At 42.5% G+C, this 22,476-nt stretch overlaps 2 protein-coding genes across 2 annotated transcripts in view; both read left to right on the top strand.

Annotated features, from left to right (window-relative positions):
* The window catches only part of kcnq1.2 (potassium voltage-gated channel, KQT-like subfamily, member 1.2), a gene marked incomplete at both ends in the record, with an annotated part of 592,759 nt that overhangs the window by 207,614 nt on the left and 362,669 nt on the right, over positions 1-22,476 (top strand). The gene's annotated exons all lie outside the window — the stretch shown is intronic.
* pparab (peroxisome proliferator-activated receptor alpha b) overlaps positions 1-22,476 on the top strand; it is a 79,157-nt gene that overhangs the window by 19,347 nt on the left and 37,334 nt on the right. The window contains exon 2 of the mRNA XM_084060409.1: positions 12,463-12,708. Coding sequence (XP_083916535.1) covers positions 12,492-12,708 — 217 coding nt within the window. The 5' untranslated portion in view covers positions 12,463-12,491. The remainder of the gene's footprint in view (positions 1-12,462; positions 12,709-22,476) is intronic.

Here is a 22,476-nt window from a genome sequence, read left to right as displayed (position 1 = left end):
GGACCACCATCTCAAAATGTGTTGTTCCAGGGACCCCCCAGAAGCAAAGATTTGACTTACAAAGGTTCGCTTTAACAATTAGTTTTTCACAAGAATAGCAGATCTACGAGCTTATAGATCTGCTATTTTTGAATAGCCAAAGACATCTAAAATGACACAGATGCGTTCCTGGATTGAATGGGTTAAGTACAAATTGCAATACCGCAATATAAAAGAATACTCTGTTATAATTATAAGGCCTAGTGTGTTCAAAATGTCACTCCATAGAACCTCTAATGTCAGCGACACCACATCTATATCACACTGTATAACTATAACTACTGTATAACTAATAATAATATCACACTGTATAATTCCACTCAGAGCAGGACTAAAGAGTGTGTACTTTTTATTTAATCACTCAAGTCCTGTTTGATACCTAATACAGTTGTGAGCTTGTCGATCTGCTATTTTCTTCATTTTTTAAAATCTTTGAAATGATTTGAATTTGTGGAATCTTTTGAAAATGTCTGCCTATAATGACATGCCCAAAATATGCCAGATTGCGAGTGGTTAATGATCGTGATATTTATTTTTGACGCGGACAGTCTTGTTTTCTTTTTGCAGGTTACTCAAAAATACAATTCATCTCATAATCTGCCTTAACTAGTCATTGAAGAGCATTGGCCTAATGCTCGCTCCGTAGTTAACGTGCCTCGGTAGCCACCGTACGGGCGATGGTCATATACTGCGCACGCCGGTGGTTATGTTTTGTTATGCTACCAAAGATACTGAGAGCTGTACCGCTGAATATAATAAACTGAACTCGGTTTATGAAGTATTCCCTCTTAGTGCTTATTGTTTACAATCAGAATACAGCATGATAATCCTTAGCTCCACATCACAGAATGTGGGTTCAAACATATTGATTCACGTGGAAAAGTAACGTTTCTTGAAAATATTTCAGATTTTTCAAAAATATCTTGAAAATTTTTGGAAAGTTTTTCAAAATTAAAAAAAGAAAAGGAAATTGTCTATAATGACATGCTCTTAAATAGATATAATATTAATAATAGATATAATGACATGCTCTAAATAGATATAATAATACATATAATGACATGCTCTAAATAGATATAATATTAATAATAGATATAATGACATGCTCTAAATAGATATAATAATAGATATAATGACATGCTCTAAATAGATATAATAATAGATATAATGACATGCTCTAAATAGATATAATAATACATATAATGACATGCTCTAAATAGATATAATATTAATAATAGATATAATGACATGCTCTAAATAGATATAATAATAGATATAATGACATGCTCTAAATAGATATAATAATACATATAATGACATGCTCTAAATAGATATAATATTAATAATAGATATAATGACATGCTCTAAATAGATATAATAATAGATATAATGACATGCTCTAAATAGATATAATAATAGATATAATGACATGCTCTAAATAGATATAATAATAGATATAATAATAGATATAATGACATGCTCTAAATAGATATAATAATAGATATAATGACATGCTCTAAATAGATATAATAATAGATATAATAATAGATATAATGACATGCTCTAAATAGATATAATAATAGATATAATGACATGCTCTAAATAGATATAATAATAGATATAATAATAGATATAATGACATGCTCTAAATAGATATAATAATAGATATAATGACATGCTCTAAATAGATATAATAATAGATATAATGACATGCTCTAAATAGATATAATAATACATATAATGACATGCTCTAAATAGATATAATATTAATAATAGATATAATGACATGCTCTAAATAGATATAATAATAGATATAATGACATGCTCTAAATAGATATAATAATAGATATAATGACATGCTCTAAATAGATATAATAATAGATATAATAATAGATATAATGACATGCTCTAAATAGATATAATAATAGATATAATGACATGCTCTAAATAGAGAGGCCAGCTTGAAAGTGGTTGAAAGTCAGGTCAGTGTAAACTTACAGTAAGAGGTCATGGTGACATGACCTCTGGGGTCCTGTCATGCTTTGAATTCTGCCATAATTTACAGCATGTAGTAAAGCATGCAGTAGTGTTGTCAGGTTAGCCTATCTACCTATTAGCATTAGTGTTGTCAGGTTAACCTGGTTAATTTACAGCATGCAGTAAGTAGTGTGGTCAGGTTAACCTGGTTAATTTACAGCATGCAGTAAAGCATGCAGTGTGTTGTCAGGTTAGCCTATCTACCTATTAGCATTAGTGTTGTCAGGTTAACCTGGTTAATTTACAGCATGCAGTAAGTAGTGTTGTCAGGTTAACCTGGTTAATTTACAGCATGCAGTAAGTAGTGTGGTCAGGTTAACCTGGTTAAGGCATTGGAACTTATGGAACATATTTTGTTTTTAATTACATTTGTTTGGCTTTTAGTCTTTGTAAACAAACAAAAATGCACGTGGCAGATATGACAAATAACTTGAATGTCGTCTCTGTCGGTTGGAAACCTCATTTTGTCCAAAACTATTACTTTTCAGCGTTCAAATTCAAAAATTGAAAAATTAACAGATCTACAAGCTCAAAACGACTTTTGTGTGACGCTGTAGTATGATCAAGTAGGGCGTTAATTTACGAGAAAAAAAAACACAAACATTTAAAATATGGAGATAAGAGGTTTCTGCCCGACAGCAAAGAAATGACTGACAATGACTGGTACCAATAATCTAATGAGTTTGCACTTAAAAAATATGAAAATATCAACTTCAAGTATATTGATCCAAGCCTTAACTCAATCTGTTTGGTTGATCAAAATAAACATGCTCTGAAAACTGTTGAAATGTTCAAGTGGGCCCTGGTGGTCCAGAACCAACTTGTTGTGCAGTGTGTAGTGTTGTCATGTTAGCCATGACTTGACACCATGTGTGTGTGTGTGTGTGTGTGTGTGTGTGTGTGTGTGTGTGTGTGTGTGTGTGTGTGTGTGTGTGTGTGTGTGTGTGTGTGTGTGTGTGTGTGTGTGTGCGCGTGTGCGCGTGTGCGTGTGTGTTGATGTGTCATTTGAGACACCAAGTTGCTGTCAAGTCATGAGGCAAAGTCCACAGGGGGGGTTTATTATGTAACTTGTGGGTTTAATGTTTTATAATTGGTCATCCTCATAGAGCTGCAGTGTTGGCTGCAATGTGACACGTGTCACCATGACATGGACACATAACACTGACTCAGTAACCCGCCCATCACCCCTACTGTAGACCCCCACCACACCACAAATCACAAGCTGCTGCCTGTTTGGAAATGCAATGTTTAGGAATGTAAATGACCAGCAAACAGAGTAGATTATCTGACATTAGATTAGCCTGACTGATGTGATGTAGCCGTTCATATATATATATATATATATATGGGCCAGTATTAGAGTTATTTGAACCCATCGTATATCAACAAGCATCTGATGTGTCCTGATTTTAACCAAGTCAATGAAAGTTCATAACCTTACCTTATCAAAGCAACAATTAACCACTTATTGTATTGTTTGGTCAATTAAGGCCAAACTTTCAAACTACAGCGTCACACAAAAGTATCAAAAGTATCAGATCCACAAGCTTGAGCTTGTAGATCTGCTACTTTAGTTACAGAAGTAACTTTGAAAGTGTCATTTGAACATTCGCCGAAAATAGTAGATCGGCATGCTCAGCTTGTAGTTGTGCTATTTTTGCCGAATGTTTGCCCCCAGAATAGGGATGCTAGAGAGGGGTCATGTGGTTAAGTCCTATATTTATATATACATATAAAAGCAACAAGTTGTGAGCTTGCAGACTGGCTATTTTTGGAAGGTTTTTACCTTTTTTGGAAGGTTTTCACCTGGCATCCCAAAATAGGAATGCCAGGTTTGACGGTGGTTAAAAAGTTGTCTTGTGTATTACTACCCACTGCAGGTCCTGAAGTGTACTGACACAATCCCTCCAGACCACAACTGTCCAGTTACCTAACCTACTGTTGAGGGACTCTCTTTTATGTGACTGAATGTATTTACCATGCAGTCCAACGCTTTGTGTTTATTAAGTCTAAAAATAAATGCTAAACTTCAGACTATTACTTTACAGGTCCTTGGCCCTGAAACGAGTTAAGGTGAACGACCTGATAACAGAGGGCTTGAACCGTGGATCCGCAATCACATGGATCTCATTTATCATAAACTACAGCCAGCGAACAGCCTTGAGTCCATAACCTTACCCACTAACATGTATTCTGCTCAGTCCGCCATGAGATAGATATAGGGCGCCGCCCGGCTAATCGTTAAACGCGGTACATTGGCGATAAGAGCCACTTCACTGTTTACTCTTCGGGCACGGTCCAAGCTCTGAGCTGGGGCTCATAAACTCTGACTCTTCAAACACGTTGACGGGGACATCTGATGGATATCTGATGGACATCTGATGGACATCTGATGGACATCTGATGGACACACATATAAAGTACAAAAGTATTGGGATCAAAACGTACTTAAAGTACCAACAGAAAAAGTACAAAAATATTTGAAGATAGCAGATCTACAAGCTCACAACACGTTGCGATGCAACGCCTTGTGAGCTTGTAGATCTGCTATTTTCAAATATTTTTGCCTAGGTATAAAATAGGGCTAAAGTGGTTAATGCATGTTTCATAATACAATAATTTATATCTGCAAAGTAACTAGTAACTAAAGGTTTCAAATAATTGTAATGGAGTAAAAGTACAGTATTTGCCCCTGAGATGTAGTGGAGTAGAAGTAAAAGTACTGAAAATTGGAAATACTCCAGTAAAGTAAAAATACCTCAAAACTGTACTTAAGTACAGTACTTTAGTAAATGTACTTAGTTACTTTACACCACTGCTGACCAGCCCCTCACTGACCAGCCCCTCACTGACCGGCCCCTCGTGGGCCCCCAGCTCTCACAGGGCCTGCCTGTGCTGTGCTCAGGCTCACGGGTCTGAGGGGATTAAACATTAACCTGTGGTTCTCTTTCAAAACACACACACAGTGTAATCATACTTTAACACACACACACACACACACACACACACACACACACACACAGTGTCTTTAACACACACACAGTGTAATCATACTTTAACACACACACACACACACACACAGTGTCTTTAACACACACACAGTGTAATCATACTCGCTCATTGAAGTCGTTGGATGTCATGTGGTCAAACGCCAAGGTCGCGTTGAGAGACTTTGAGTGTTTCTTTTTGTTTGTGTCGTTCAGGAAGGTGGAGAAGGTGAAGGTGTAGAAGGTGAAGGTGTAGAAGGTGAAGGTGGAGAAGTGTCTTGTTTGACTATTCACTCGTTTTCTGAACTCCTTTCAGCTTGGTCTGGCTCTGAGAGGTTGTTTCTTAATCCTGGCATCCCCATTTTGGGCAATTTAAGTTATTTATCATATTCACTTTGTGGAATGTTTGTTAGGAAGCCTAAAAGCCGAACGGAAGTATTAACATTGAGCCCTCGTGGTGCAGTGGTAAAGTCCCTGCCCACCACCACGGAGGTTGTGCGTTCGAATCCACCGTGATGCAACCCACGCTGAGCAAGACCTGGGCTGTTGGTTGTCTAGGCGGAAGTGGTTGAATTTGGCGGAAGTACCGACCAGGGAAATGACGTTGATGATTTACAAATCTGTTAACATTCTCTGTGAATGAAACGAGTGTTGTGATTGGTCAAAAAAGACAGTTTCCGGGGGAAACGCGTACAACGGAAATCCTGTCCACTCAGGACTTCCGTCACACTCGCTGGTTTAGGTCGTGACCAGGCTCTTCTCTTGGCAGATGAGTGAGGCTGGGGACAAGGCTAGGTGCAACCGGCTACATGAACTCAATTGGCCCGTGTTCGGGGGAGGGAAGTCGGCCGGGCAGGGAGGGTGATAATTGTCATTATTTGAGTGACAATTAATCGTCAAGTACAATTTGCTGAGCGTGACACAGCCCTACTTGCAGCCGTATCATGTTGTTTTAATGTGTTTTTCAGTGTCTGGTCTAGACAAGCTCATGATGACACACCTGTGTCTGTCTTCTTGAATCCCTGCCAGGACCTTATCTAACTGCATGTTCCCGCTATCACTCACACACACACACACACACACACACACACACACACACACACACACACACACACACACACACACACACACACACACACACACACACAGTGATGTTTGAGTTCCTCCTTCAGGCAGGGCCTGGGTTTGACAGCTACACTGTATTGTGTGTAGCTCCAGCTACAGACATAGGCTGCTAGATTATAGACATGTCAGACATGCTGATTATAGCCTATCAGTATTGTGCTGCAGCCAGATGTCCATCTGTGACTAAACTTGTGCGGGAGTAGAGAAGAGATTTCACAGGATTGGATGATCCTGATCCCGTATTGAGTGCTCTACAGCGAGAGAATGAATATCTCCTCCTCTCCGTCAGCTTAGTGACACGTACAGCATATAATATCCTCACTGCCGGCTGGAAACCTTGTAAGTCCAAAACCATTGGATGAACAAGGCAATGGAACAATTATGTTCAGAAATAGTGACTACCGTTGCTTGACATTCTTGTTACGGTCACTACGGTGAAGTAGCTTCATTGATGGAGAAATATAAACGAGTAGAAATATGGAGATACTAGTTTCTGCCCGACAGCTACTGTATGATTCATGACATCATTTGATCATGGAATCACATGGAAGAGTAAACTAGATGCAATGAGACGTGTTGTGAGCATAAAAAAAGAAAAAAGGATCAGTGTAAATTAAAACATATCACAATATCAATATAATATTGATATATTGCACAGCCCTACTGTGTGTGTGTGTGTGTGTGTGTGTGTGTGTGTGTGTGTGTGTGTGTGTGTGTGTGTGTGTGTGTGTGTGTGTGTGTGTGTGTGTGTGTGTGTGTGTGTGTACACTGTATCCATTCCCCTGAGAAGCCTGGGAGCCCGTCTAAAGACTGTCCACACCCCAGTCATGTTGTAGAACGTGTACATTCTGTAGCCGGTGGTCTAGCCTCAGCCTTATAGCCTTCACAAGCTGCTTTACGGGCTGTCTGACTAATGTGTGCTGCTCCTCTCTGGAGTGGGTTAGCGTACCAGTGGGGGTTGGGTAGCTATGCTAAGCCCCTGTGTGTGTGTGTGTGTGTGTGTGTGTGTGTGTGTGTGCAGATCCAACAGACTGCATGGAAAATATATGCTCCATTCACAGTCACACACTGGTTTCTGTGGTCACTATAGAGCCTGATGTATACTTTTTGCACTTTGCTGATGTGTTGCACCGAAAATAGCTGATCTAAAAGCTCACGACGCAACGTGACTCGTTGCAAGCTTTTAGAGCGGCGAGAGACACGCAAACATGTATAAATCTGTGTTTTTATGGTACAGACATTACAAATGCAAATTGGCAATACAGGCGGTGGAACCATTTTTTTGTCGGAAAGCCCAATTTGGGGCAAATCGATCGAAACCGATATCAAATAAAGTGATCGATTTCTGACGGCAGTACGGTGCCGTCGCCTTCAAACACCGCCTGCCGTTTCCTCTCTGTCGGGTGGAAACCTCACATGTCCAAAACTGTTACTTTTCACGATTCAAATTCAAAAATGGCAAAAGTAACAGATCTACAAGCTCGAAACACGTCGTTTCGCGCTGCGTTTCATGCTTGTAGATCTGCTACTTTTGATGCTTTTGTGTGACGCTGTAGTATGATTAAGTAGGATGTTAATTTATGAAAAAAAACACGAAAAGTTAGAATATGGAGATAAAAGGTTTCTTTTTTTTTTAAATGTGATCTGTGTGTTCTGGAATGGCATCGTCATGGAGACATCAGACGCTCTCCGATAGATAGATTCTTTGTCAATTTCCGGGGGTCTGGGTGGGTTGTGGTGGGGGGGGGGGCTCCTCCTGTCCTGTCCCCACCCTTCCCCCCTCTCCCTCAGACCCTTAACCCCTCCGCCGTCCCACTAAAACCTCTAAGCGCACAAACAAGTGTGACCTTGCTCCGTCCTCTCTCACTCTGCGGAGCGCCCTCCTCAGCAGGCTGAACACAAGAGGGGTCCTGACCTCTGGGGACACAAAAAGACCCCCGCCCGCCGCTGTTACCGTAGGAACCACTGACTATATGTCCTCCTGTGTCTTATAGTGTCTCTCTATCTCTCTATCTCTCTCTCTCTCAGATGTGATATAAGTTGTAATGTAACCTAAGTCAACCCCGTCCTGGCCATCCGCCATATCCTATCTTACTAAGCTGCTCTCCTGACCTGCTCTTTAAGCAGCTGTGTGTGTGTGTGTGTGTGTGTGTGTGTGTGTGTGTGTGTGTGTGTGTGTGTGTGTGTGTGTGTGTGTGTGTGTGTGTGTGTGTGTGTGTGTGTGTGTGTGTGTGTGTTTACATACAGCTCCCTCGTGTTGTGTGTTGCCAACATCTCTCAGGGTTAGGAGGTTAGTTGGGTCCACCATGCGCTCATCATATATACGAAGCTACTGATACTCTGTGTGTGGTGTGGGGTTATGAGGCTGTGTTGTGTGTGTTATGTGTTATGTATGTTATTTAAATAGAAAGTCATGTGTGTTGTGTATGTTATGTGTTATGTATGTTATTTAAATAGAAAGTCATGTGTGTTATGAGGCTGTGTTGTGTATGTTGTGTGTTATGTGTTATGTATGTTATTTAAATAGAAAGTCATGTGTTCTCAGGGCTGTTTAAACATCGTCGTCACCTGTCACAGACACTAACTGTATACTATTTAACTAACTGCATTATTCTATAGAGGTCGTGTTTATTATAACCCTGGCAAGTGTACCGTTCGGTGGGGTTTGTTTGAATAGCATGCCGGACAGTTTTTAATAATACTACTATTAATAATTTGCGGTAAACCTTTTTGAAAATGTAAAAAACTGTTTTTTTCCGAAATAGCTCAGCATTGTGATGCATTGTGATGCATTGTGATGCATTGTGATGCATTGTGTTGCATTGTGATGCATTGTGAGCTTAGTCTATTTTGTCTATTTTCAAATAGACAAAGTATGAAATGGGGTTAACAAATGTTTTGTAATACTAATCTAAATATGCAAAGTAACTAGTAACTAAAGTTTTCAAATACTTATTAGTGGAATACAAAGTAAAACATTTGTGTCTGAGAGACGTAGTGGAGTAGAAGTATAATGTATCGAAACATTTAAATAATCAAGTACAAGTACAGTACTTGGAGTAAATGTACTTAGTTACTTTCCACCACTGTCAACACATCCCATCGTGTCTCACCAAGAGATAATATCTCAAAGTTAATTGTCGTCTTGAATTGGCAGCATGATGGGGGGGGGGGGGGTTCTGCGGGGGGAACAGCCGTAGCCAAGATACTGAAATAGCTGAGTAGAGTAGAGTGTTGTTATTCCCTCTTGTAGCGGCATGGTAATGAGACGGTGCCGAGTGAATACAGCGTATGAGACAGGATGTCCTCTAAATGAAGACCGTCCTTGAGGTCGCTGGGGACGCGAGCTGGAGGTTGAATGCTAACGAGGCTAGTAGCTTTTATATCCCCGCTGCGCTGTGCAGCAGTGCTGCAAGGTGAACCTGTCCTCCATTCACTCAGTCAGTCAGTCAGTCAGTCAGTCAGTCAGTTTGTGTATTTGTGCAAGCAGCCAAATACTGAGTCAGTGATCCTAAAGTAGGCCGTATAGCTCTGTGGATCCCAGCCTGCCCACCCCCCCCCCCCCCCCCACCCACAGGGTCACAGGGTGCACTGCCTGGCCCCTGAGGCCTTGTCTGTTTGGAGGTCGTCAATTGTTGCATTTTTGGGTCATTATCTGGTCAAAAATAGTCAAATAATAATAATGTTAATTTTTTTTTAAGTAAGTCGGCTATTTTCACTATTCATAGTATGAGAAGTATATTTATAATGTGGTTAGCATAGCATTAGCTTGTTTGAAAAACATGAGTGAGCGTGTGAGCGACCCCAGCACACACACACTGGGGTCCCCCCAGGGGTCCTGCTGGGGGGGGTTCCAGGGGGTACCCAGCATCATTTTAACCGGTGTGTGTGTGTGTGTGTGTGTGTGTGTGTGTGTGTGTGTGTGTGTGCACGTGCAGGGTGTCTCAGAATGGGTCAGACAAGAAAGGGGGGCTCCTCCAAGAGGGGGAAAAAAGGGTGTGAACCACCGGTGTATATATAGCCTCCTAGCATGCTAGCATAGCATACTCTTCATCCACGCTTGCTTGGCGTAACGTTCAGCTGCTCCTGCAGGCAAAACGTCTGTGTCCTTAAAAGCGAGGTCAGGTTGTCTGGATGCTTCTATAGAAATACCATTCATTTAGCGTTACAACTTCTAGCCTTGGAGCGCAGCGAGCGGACCACCGCAGGGGTGGGGGATGGATGGGGGGGGGCGTGTGTGTGGAAACGTTTTGAGCATGGAGTAATTCTTCACATGTCCAAAATAGCCCAGTGCCCCCGCTGCCCCGCATATACGTTGCAGGCAGGGTGAAATAAGGATAGATAAGCCGCCTCGTCTCCAAAAGGCAGCCATGTGTGAAGGAGCAGCCTGGCTGTGGAGGAGTGTAGCTAACAGCTGTTAGCTGCTAACCCTGACATCTCCTTCCTCACTGTTCTTAGCAGAGAGGCCTCTATAGCTGGGGAAGAAGAAGGGAGGCTTACTGGAGATTGACCCAGTTTTACGTGTGGATGTCTGGGGTGTGGGACTCCACAGAGCTGCCCCTTAGAGCGAGCAGTGGTTCCCCAGCCTTCTCTGGATCAGCTAGGCCGCTTAAAAACCTCCAAAGCGTTGGCCGGGGCAGATGGCTGGGCCTTTTCAGAGCATTTACTTTAATGATCAGTCAATCCGTTGTGTTCCGGGTTGAATCATTACATCTAACATGATATACTTTAAGTTCCTATTTATCTGTATCACTATGAACACTTTTTTCTTAGTTTTTTGTGTGTCTTTTGCCAATTATTTGGGGGCCCACATGCCGGCTTCACAGGTTGAGAAACACTGCCTTAGAGGATGATATGAGGGCAATTTGTCCCCAGCTGATGTAAGGCAAGCCAGGCCAGGCCACCAGGCCCCTCTCTTTAGCACACTTTCTTAAGTTGGCTCTGGAGCCTTGTGTAACTGGAAATGCTGCCAGCAGAGCACAGTGCCTGAGCCTGCAGTGCCAACAAGCCTAGTCAACGTTAACCCAACCCTTATGCAACCCAGCCTTATGCAACCCAAGTCCTGCAGTCCTGCTCAACTTACTGTAGCTTAACTTAACCAATCTGGGCCTAGGCCAGCCCAGTGACCTACATTCTCTCTTTATCTCTCTCTCTCTCTCTCTCTCTCTCTCTCTCTCTTCCTGTCCATTTGGAGCAGTGAGGTTCATGGATCATGTTACTGCGGTATCTACATTTAGCACCGTAGACGCGTGCACGGGCCACGGCCCTCTGTTGTGTCATTTGACACTGACTGCAGGGCCCGTCCTGGCCCAAGCACCTAGTCCTGTGTGTGTGTGTGTGTGTGTGTGTGTGCGTCATCATATGTAGGAGTAGTACGCGGTCCCAGCGGACCACCTCCCCATTTCATCACTGAGCGCCCCCGGTGCTATGTTAAACAGCCCTGTGTGATGACAGATGATAGAGCCAGACCCAGATATATGGGTTTGGCCTTTCAGCATGTGTGCAATTATGCAGCCGATGTGTCGTTCCAATTTGAACTACTTTCAATCTGGCGTCCCTGTTTTTGGGCAATGTCATTATAGGCAACAAAAAACCTTTTAAAAAGTTTTCAAGACCATTGCAAAATAGTCTCACAAACACTACACGTTGTGAGCTTGTATTGTACATTTATTAGAATTTATTTAGCGCTTTTTGACATAATGTGCGTCAGAACGTCAGTAAGTGGTCGGCTCAGGATCTGCATTGACCTATTAAAACAATCTGGCATGGCTCTTATCTTAGTGTGACTGTGCAGAGTGTCTGTGGTGGACTGGGTGTTCTTCATTACGGTACTATGCCTCTGTTGACCCAAAGGGCCCTCTCTCCTTCTCTCACTCCTTCTCTCTCTCCTTCTCTCACTCCTTCTCTCACTCCATAGGGCAGGTTCATTGTCCCTCTCTCCTTCTCTCTCTCTTTGCCCTCAGAGGTCTTCATTTATACTTGGGATGAAATTTGAAATTTTAACCACTTTATCCACTTATATGTTGGCTATTCAAAAATAGTAGCTATACAAGCTCATAGCGCGTCTCTTCATGCCGTGCTGCGAGCTTGTACATCTGCTATTTTGAAATTTTAAAATAAATCTGGAAAAGTATTGTAAAATTTTGATTAAAAAAAAAAATGTTAATGCAAATATTCTCTTCTGGGGTTCCCTGGCACAAAACATGTTCAGATGGGGGGGGGGGGGGGGGGTCCCTAAGTGCTGTCCCTAACCATGGTTGTGTTCCTCTGTCAGGCTGATGAGTGACCCTGTCCTCCAGCACCATGGTCGACATGGAGAGCCACTACGGTCCGCCCTCGCCCCTGGAGGACTCGGTGCTGGGCAGCCCGCTGTGCCCCGGCACAGACGACTACCTGGGGGGCATGGAGGACCTGCAGGACATCTCACAGTCCATCGACGATGACGCCCTCAGCTCCTTCGACGTCCCCGAATATCACTCCTCCAGCAACGGCTCCGGCTCCGAAGGTTCCACTGTTCTAGGTCAGTGGGTTTCTCAAGAACAAAGTGGTGTCTGAGGCGGGGACCCCCCCCCCCTTTAAACAACATTTTAAACTCAGATCTTTGCTTCTGGGGGGGGGGTCCCTGAACAACATATTTTGATGGGGATCGGTGGCCAAAAGCCTAATTCTGCGAGTCATTGACAAGAAAAAGTTTGCACACATTTTCAACATTTTTCAAAAATAGCAGATCTCATAGCGCTTTGAACTTGTATATCTGCTAGTTTTGAATAGCCAAAGAAATCTAAAATGACACAGATTGAATGGGTTAAGGCCCTACTTGATCATACTACAGCGTCACACAAAAGCATCAAAAGTAGCAGATCTACAAGCTCAATGATTGACCCTGTTGTTGGTTAACTAGGTTTCAGCTAGGCCTCCCTTCTTGTACTTGGTAAGTTTCTCTGGATAAGAGCGTCTGCCTAAAGGCCTTTAATTGTAAACCGCATGTGATGAGGATAATGTCTGGAGTGCCTTCCCATTCCTTCTGCATAATGAGCTCAGTGTCTTTTACAGTAGATTACATTAAGCTGTTGTTTTTGATAACTACAATGGACAGTGTTTGTAGAACACTGGAATTTGGGTATCAACATAGATGTTTTTTTAACACATGGTGTCCATATTTTGGGGCGTGTCATTAAAGGCACAAAGCTTAAAGTGAAATGTGTTTTTTGGTTGTTTTTCCTCATTTCACACTTGTTGACAAAATATGGATCAAAACATGGCCAATCTGATAGGACATTGGTTCATATGACCCTCATATGGGGGGGGGGGGATGTTCCAGGGAGGTCCCCAGCAAAAGTAGCATCATAAGCCCCCCCCCTTTTTTTTCTTTTTAGCCCTTTTTCTCCCCAATTTATTTGTTGTGGCAATTGATTGATTGATTGATTGATTGATTGATTGATTGATTCCTCCCCACACACTTGCTGTGTTGTCACAGTGTTGGGCAAGTTACTTTAAAAAAGTAACTAGTTATAGTTATAGTTACTGCTCCAAAAACGTAACTAGTTACTTTACTAGTTACTAAATTATGAAAGTAACTAGTAACTAGTTACTTTACTTTACTTTTTAAAAAAAGAAGAAAACATGTATAAAATAAAATTACAAAACCGATATTATTTCCAAATGATGTTGATAGGTCCAAACCTTTATTTGTTATTATTATTTCTTCTTTAGAGATATTTTCTTTCACATCAGGATGTAATGATCATTAGAGCAATAACCCAGTCAGAGTTATCACTTTGAATGAATTTGATGTAATTTGCATATAGATGTGAGTGGACTTAATTTAACTGACTAAACCTTTTTTTATTTATAAAGAAATAATGCCATGTGTGCCAGCGATCACCTCCCCTGTGCCAATGTATTACACACACACACACACACGCACGCACACACACACACACACACACACACACACACACACACACACACACACACACACACACACACACACACACACACACACACACACACACACACACACACACACACACACACACACACACACACACACACACACACAGTTTTAGTGTTGCTCTGTGGCACAGTGAGAGAAAAAAACATTGTAGCAAAGTCATTATGAAATGCAGTGGAACAATGAAACGTCTTTCTGCTGCTTTCACTTAGTTCTCTGAAGGCAACAGACTCAACCGTTCCGATTAAGCACGTCCTTAACAACATACCTGCCAATCAATCTGTTTAGTTGACTCTGGGTGACATGTTTTGTCTGTTTAGATGTAGAGCCATCTGGATCACTGCCGCTGGTAGAGACGGAGGGGTCTTCTTTAGCGACTAGTTTTATAACCCCATGTACTTTAGTTAGGTGTATAACCCCCTCATGTGTATGTACTTGTATATACTGTAGTTAGGTGTATAACCCCCCCATGTGTATGTACTTGTATATACTTTAGTTAGGTGTATAACCCCCCCATGTGTATGTACTTGTATATACTTTAGTTAGGTGCTTCAGGAGATTAGCATTTGCTGTTACTCGGTGTGGACAATGTTTTCTGTCCTGCACACACTTTACATTTCACTGAAATATTTTTAGTGTCCTTTATCCCCACCAATTCAAAATAATGGTTACATTTCCAAGCTGCAAACGAATACACTGTGTGTGTGTGTGTGTGTGTGTGTGTGTGTGTGTGTGTGTGTGGGGTAGTGGGCGTGTTGCCGTGTGTGTGGTAGTGGTGGGCCGTGTGTGTGTGTGTGTGTGTGTTAGCAGCATGTGTTTGTGTGTCTGTGTATTTTTACAGGCAAGACCCGCCCAACTCTGTCTCTGATTGGCGTAGCCTGCAATGTTACCCCGCGTTAACCAATCATCACTCCTCTCTGTCCACTTTCACTTTTTCATGGTACGTTATGTTAGAGGACAGACAGACAGTAATGTAACACAGTGACTCACACATTTAAATCACAGTAACTATAACGGTGTTACTGAATGGGAAAAGGTAACTAGTTACGTTATTAGTTACCACAAAAAGTAGTTTTGTTACGTAACACGTTACGTTAGTAACGCTTTAGTCCCAACACTGGTTTTCACTGCTGTTATACCGGCCAGTGAGGAGCCCCCACCAGGAGGACTACTCCTCCCAATGACAATTATCACCCCCCCCCCCCCATATAGTACCTTTATATACATCATTATATTATAACATAATGATTTGAACCTCTTTATCCAAAACTCTGGCATGTCTCTGGCTCTAATGTCCATGTACAGACTATAGAGATCTAATGTTTCATGTACAGACTATAGAGATCTAATGTTTCATGTACAGACTATAGAGATCTAATGTTTCATGTACAGACTATAGAGATCTAATGTTTCATGTACAGACTATAGAGATCTAATGTTTCATGTACAGACTATAGAGATCTAATGTTTCATGTACAGACTATAGAGATCTAATGTTTCATGTACAGACTATAGAGATCTAATGTTACATGCACAGACTATAGAGATCTGCATCTACAGCGTTTCAGAACCTCCCCCCGTAGTTGTGTGCATCGTCCCATGTTGTTGTCATCCCCTCAGCGGGGGTTCCTCCTTCCCGGGACCCCCGCCCCCCCGAGCCCCCCGCCCCCCCGAGCCCCCCCCCCCCCCCCCCATAATCCCTCATTTACTCCTAGTGGATGAACGCTGTGGCTTGTTTAAACTTTGACCCCAGCCTACGGCACATGGCATCTCCTCATGGTATGGGGGGGGGGGGGTCTGCTCACCATGTCTCATTGACCCACTTTGACCTATCCTCAATATACTGCTATGTTTTGAAGATACAACCTGTCCTACAGGATACACAACACTGTGTTCTACAGGATACACAACACTGTGTCCTACAGGATACACAACACTGTGTTCTACAGGATACACAACACTGTGTCCTACAGGATACACAACACTGTGTCCTACAGGCTACACAACACTGTGTCCTACAGGCTACACAACACTGGGTACATCCACACATGAGCGTATGCTGACGGCAAACGCTACGCTAGCCCCGTACACACCCATGTTAAGTTAAAAACCGGAAAGACCGTCCCGAGTTGCTTCCGGAAAAGCACATCCGGGTTCCGCTCTGGTAAACGATCACCCGGAAGTGATAGGCACCAACCAATAGGACAGATACTTCCTGTGTTCTCTCCAGTGGGCGTGTTTATCTCTTGTAGTTTCCTTACAGGGGAAATGCAAGGCAGACGTTCCAGCACAAACACAACAACACATGCTCTCTATTTCAATACATGTAAACGTCCTTATTTATTTGTGGCGAATGGCCTGAATACTTTGCACTGTTTAGTTGTTCCCTTATGAATAGCTTATGTGAGCACAATAAAGAATAGAAGATTAATACATTAAATTACTATCCAAAATACATTATAATAATGAGCATTATGAGGACCAGTTATATATAGATAAGATACAATATCATATTATAATGAGCATAATAAAGAATAGCAGAATAATAAATTAAATTACTATCCAAAATAAATGACAAGTTTCTTTTTATTAATTCTACAGTTTCACACACAAACGTGGGCTACAAAATCTCTGTGCTTTATTGTCATAAATTCCACTCTTCTACCATATGAATCTGTCAATCATAATTATTAATGTAATTCACACGTATGTCTGTATTTGTTGGTTTGTTGATGTGGGCAACGAGTCTCCTTTTAGTTTGTTTAAATGTGTTTTCTTTACTGCTTGTCAGAATTAACTTACTTGTTAACTATGGTATTCCCTTATGCCAGGGGTCTTCAACGTTTTCAGGCCAAGGACCCCCATAGCTGAGAGAGAGATGAAGCAGGGACCCCATCTATATTGTATAAAATTGCTCTTTTTTCTCTCTACACGTTGTGAGCTTGTAGATCGGCTATTTTTTGGCTAAAGTTCTCCTCAGAAAAGGGACGCTAGGGTTCAAGTGGTTAAAATAAAAATGAAAATCATTTCACACAAAGATTTGACGGACCCCCTGTAGTAACTCTGAAGACCCCCTAGGGGTAAAAAAAACAAACAAAAAATGTGTATGTTTTATTTTACCTTACTTATATATTTTATATATAAGTAAGGTAAAATAAAACGTAAACATTAACTGCTGTTCAGCAGCACTTTGTAACTCACGTTTTGAAAAGTGCTATATAAATAAAGTTATTATTTTATTATTATGTAGCCTACTTAAACCCTCTATTCTCACTAAAAACGGACCTACTTTTCTTGGACGCTTTTTACTGTCAACACCAAATCTCTCTGCAAAAAAATAGCAGATCTACAAGCTCACAACGCGTCGCGCTGCGAAGCTTGTAGATCGGCTATTTTTGGCTCATGTTCCCCCGATGCTGGGGTTCATGTGGTTAATACTATTCATAATAATGTAATGGTGTTTTAATTTTGTCAAGGCACCTTGATATGAAAACATTAGCTAATGTTACCTTTCATATCACTTGATAATATTCATATTTTATATTGCACGTGCATAATGTTTTCATGATGAGTAGTGTTATTCGCCTCTGTCCTCACTTGTACAAACAGCACTAGTCCAAGAAATACACTTCCTGAAAGACGGCGCTGCCCGCCAGCTGCTCAAAGCTCCGGAAGTTATCAAAGTAACGTCGGATCCGGAACAAGGGCAAGCGTACCATAGCGTAGCGTTTGCCGTCAGCATACGCTCATGTGTGGATGTACCCACTGTGTTCTACAGGATACACAACACTGTGTCCTACAGGATACACAACACTGTGTCCTACAGGATACACAACACTGTGTCCTACAGGATACACAACACTGTGTCCTACAGGCTACACAACACTGTGTCCTACAGGATACACAACACTGTGTCCTACAGGATACACAACACTGTGTCCTACAGACTACACAACACTGTGTCCTACAGGATACACAACACTGTGTCCTACAGGATACACAACACTGTGTCCTACAGACTACACAACACTGTGTCCTACAGACTACACAACACTGTGTCCTACAGACTACACAACACTGTGTCCTACAGACTACACAACACTGTGTCCTACAGACTACACAACACTGTGTCCTACAGACTACACAACACTGTGTCCTACAGGATACACAACACTGTGTCCTACAGGATACACAACACTGTGTCCTACAGGATACACAACACTGTGTCCTACAGGATACACAACACTGTGTCCTACAGGATACACAACACTGTGTCCTACAGGATACACAACACTGTGTCCTACAGGATACACAACACTGTGTCCTACAGGATACACAACACTGTGTCCTACAGGATACACAACACTGTGTCCTACAGGATACACAACACTGTGTCCTACAGGCTACACAACACTGTGTCCTACAGACTACACAACACTGTGTCCTACATGATACACAACACTGTGTCCTACAGGATACACAACACTGTGTCCTACAGACTACACAACACTGTGTCCTACAGGATACACAACACTGTGTCCTACAGGATACACAACACTGTGTCCTACAGGATACACAACACTGTGTCCTACAGGATACACAACACTGTGTCCTACAGACTACACAACACTGTGTCCTACAGGATACACAACACTGTGTCCTACAGGATACACAACACTGTGTTCTACAGGATACACAACACTGTGTCCTACAGGATACACAACACTGTGTCCTACAGACTACACAACACTGTGTCCTACAGGATACACAACACTGTGTCCTACAGGATACACAACACTGTGTCCTACAGGATACACAACACTGTGTCCTACAGACTACACAACACTGTGTCCTACAGGATACACAACACTGTGTCCTACAGACTACACAACACTGTGTCCTACAGGATACACAACACTGTGTCCTACAGGATACACAACACTGTGTCCTACAGGATACACAACACTGTGTCCTACAGGATACACAACACTGTGTCCTACAGACTACACAACACTGTGTCCTACAGGATACACAACACTGTGTCCTACAGACTACACAACACTGTGTCCTACAGGATACACAACACTGTGTCCTACAGGATACACAACACTGTGTCCTACAGGATACACAACACTGTGTCCTACAGGATACACAACACTGTGTCCTACAGACTACACAACACTGTGTCCTACAGGATACACAACACTGTGTCCTACAGGATACACAACACTGTGTTCTACAGGATACACAACACTGTGTCCTACAGGATACACAACACTGTGTCCTACAGGATACACAACACTGTGTCCTACAGACTACACAACACTGTGTTCTACAGGATACACAACACTGTGTCCTACAGGATACACAACACTGTGTCCTACAGGATACACAACACTGTGTCCTACAGGATACACAACACTGTGTCCTACAGGATACACAACACTGTGTCCTACAGACTACACAACACTGTGTCCTACAGGCTACACAACACTGTGTCCTACAGGATACACAACACTGTGTCCTACAGGCTACACAACACTGTGTCCTACAGGCTACACAACACTGTGTCCTACAGACTACACAACACTGTGTCCTACAGGATACACAACACTGTGTCCTACAGGATACACAACACTGTGTCCTACAGACTACACAACACTGTGTCCTACAGGATACACAACACTGTATCCTACAGACTACACAACACTGTGTCCTACAGGCTACACAACACCGTGTCCTACATGATACACAACACTGTGTCCTACAGACTACACAACACTGTGTCCTACAGGATACACAACACTGTGTCCTACAGGATACACAACACTGTGTCCTACAGGATACACAACACTGTGTCCTACAGACTACACAACACTGTGTCCTACAGGATACACAACACTGTGTCCTACAGGATACACAACACTGTGTCCTACAGGATACACAACACTGTGTCCTACAGGATACACAACACTGTGTCCTACAGGATACACAACACTGTGTCCTACAGGATACACAACACTGTGTCCTACAGGCTACACAACACTGTGTCCTACAGGATACACAACACTGTGTCCTACAGGCTACACAACACTGTGTCCTACAGGATACACAACACTGTGTCCTACAGGCTACACAACACTGTGTCCTACAGGCTACACAACACTGTGTCCTACAGACTACACAACACTGTGTCCTACAGGATACACAACACTGTGTCCTACAGGATACACAACACTGTGTCCTACAGACTACACAACACTGTGTCCTACAGGATACACAACACTGTGTCCTACAGACTACACAACACTGTGTCCTACAGACTACACAACACTGTGTCCTACAGACTACACAACACTGTGTCCTACAGACTACACAACACTGTGTCCTACAGGATACACAACACTGTGTCCTACAGGATACACAACACTGTGTCCTACAGGATACACAACACTGTGTCCTACAGGATACACAACACTGTGTCCTACAGGATACACAACACTGTGTCCTACAGACTACACAACACTGTGTCCTACAGGATACACAACACTGTGTCCTACAGGATACACAACACTGTGTCCTGCAGGATACACAACACTGTGTCCTACACGATACACAACACTGTGTCCTACAGGATACACAACACTGTGTCCTACAGGATACACAACACTGTGTCCTACAGGATACACAACACTGTGTCCTACAGGATACACAACACTGTGTCCTACAGGATACACAACACTGTGTCCTACAGGCTACACAACACTGTGTCCTACAGACTACACAACACTGTGTCCTACAGGATACACAACACTGTGTCCTACAGACTACACAACACTGTGTCCTACAGGATACACAACACTGTGTCCTACAGGATACACAACACTGTGTCCTACAGACTACACAACACTGTGTCCTGCAGGATACACAACACTGTGTCCTACAGGATACACAACACTGTGTCCTACAGGATACACAACACTGTGTCCTACAGGATACACAACACTGTGTCCTGCAGGATACACAACACTGTGTCCTACAGGATACACAACACTGTGTCCTACAGGATACACAACACTGTGTCCTACAGGATACACAACACTGTGTCCTACAGGATACACAACACTGTGTCCTACAGGATACACAACACTGTGTCCTACAGGCTACACAACACTGTGTCCTACAGACTACACAACACTGTGTCCTACAGGATACACAACACTGTGTCCTACAGACTACACAACACTGTGTCCTACAGGATACACAACACTGTGTCCTACAGACTACACAACACTGTGTCCTGCAGGATACACAACACTGTGTCCTACAGGATACACAACACTGTGTCCTACAGGATACACAACACTGTGTCCTGCAGGATACACAACACTGTGTCCTACAGGATACACAACACTGTGTCCTACAGGATACACAACACTGTGTCCTACAGGATACACAACACTGTGTCCTACAGGATACACAACACTGTGTCCTACAGGATACACAACACTGTGTCTTGCAGGATACACAACACTGTGTCCTACAGGATACACAACACTGTGTCCTACAGGATACACAACACTGTGTCCTACAGGATACACAACACTGTGTCCTACAGACTACACAACACTGTGTCCTACAGACTACACAACACTGTGTCCTACAGGATACACAACACTGTGTCCTACAGACTACACAACACTGTGTCCTACAGACTACACAACACTGTGTCCTACAGACTACACAACACTGTGTCCTACAGGATACACAACACTGTGTCCTACAGGATACACAACACTGTGTCCTACAGGATACACAACACTGTGTCCTACAGACTACACAACACTGTGTCCTACAGACTACACAACACTGTGTCCTACAGGATACACAACACTGTGTCCTACAGACTACACAACACTGTGTCCTACAGACTACACAACACTGTGTCCTACAGACTACACAACACTGTGTCCTACAGACTACACAACACTGTGTCCTACAGGATACACAACACTGTGTCCTACAGGATACACAACACTGTGTCCTACAGACTACACAACACTGTGTCCTACAGACTACACAACACTGTGTCCTACAGACTACACAACACTGTGTCCTACAGACTACACAACACTGTGTCCTACAGACTACACAACACTGTGTCCTACAGGATACACAACACTGTGTCCTACAGGATACACAACACTGTGTCCTACAGGATACACAACACTGTGTCCTACAGGATACACAACACTGTGTCCTACAGGATACACAACAACATGCAAAGAAATAAATGAATGAATGAATTCAACGCTTCATGGGGTTATTGATAGA

Source organism: Gymnoscopelus microlampas, assembly GCF_963454915.1.
Source record: "Gymnoscopelus microlampas genome assembly, chromosome: 6".
In the NCBI taxonomy this organism is placed as follows: domain Eukaryota; kingdom Metazoa; phylum Chordata; class Actinopteri; order Myctophiformes; family Myctophidae; genus Gymnoscopelus; species Gymnoscopelus microlampas.
Note: the sequence above shows the minus strand (reverse complement) of the source record. Positions and strands in the feature narration are given on the sequence as shown.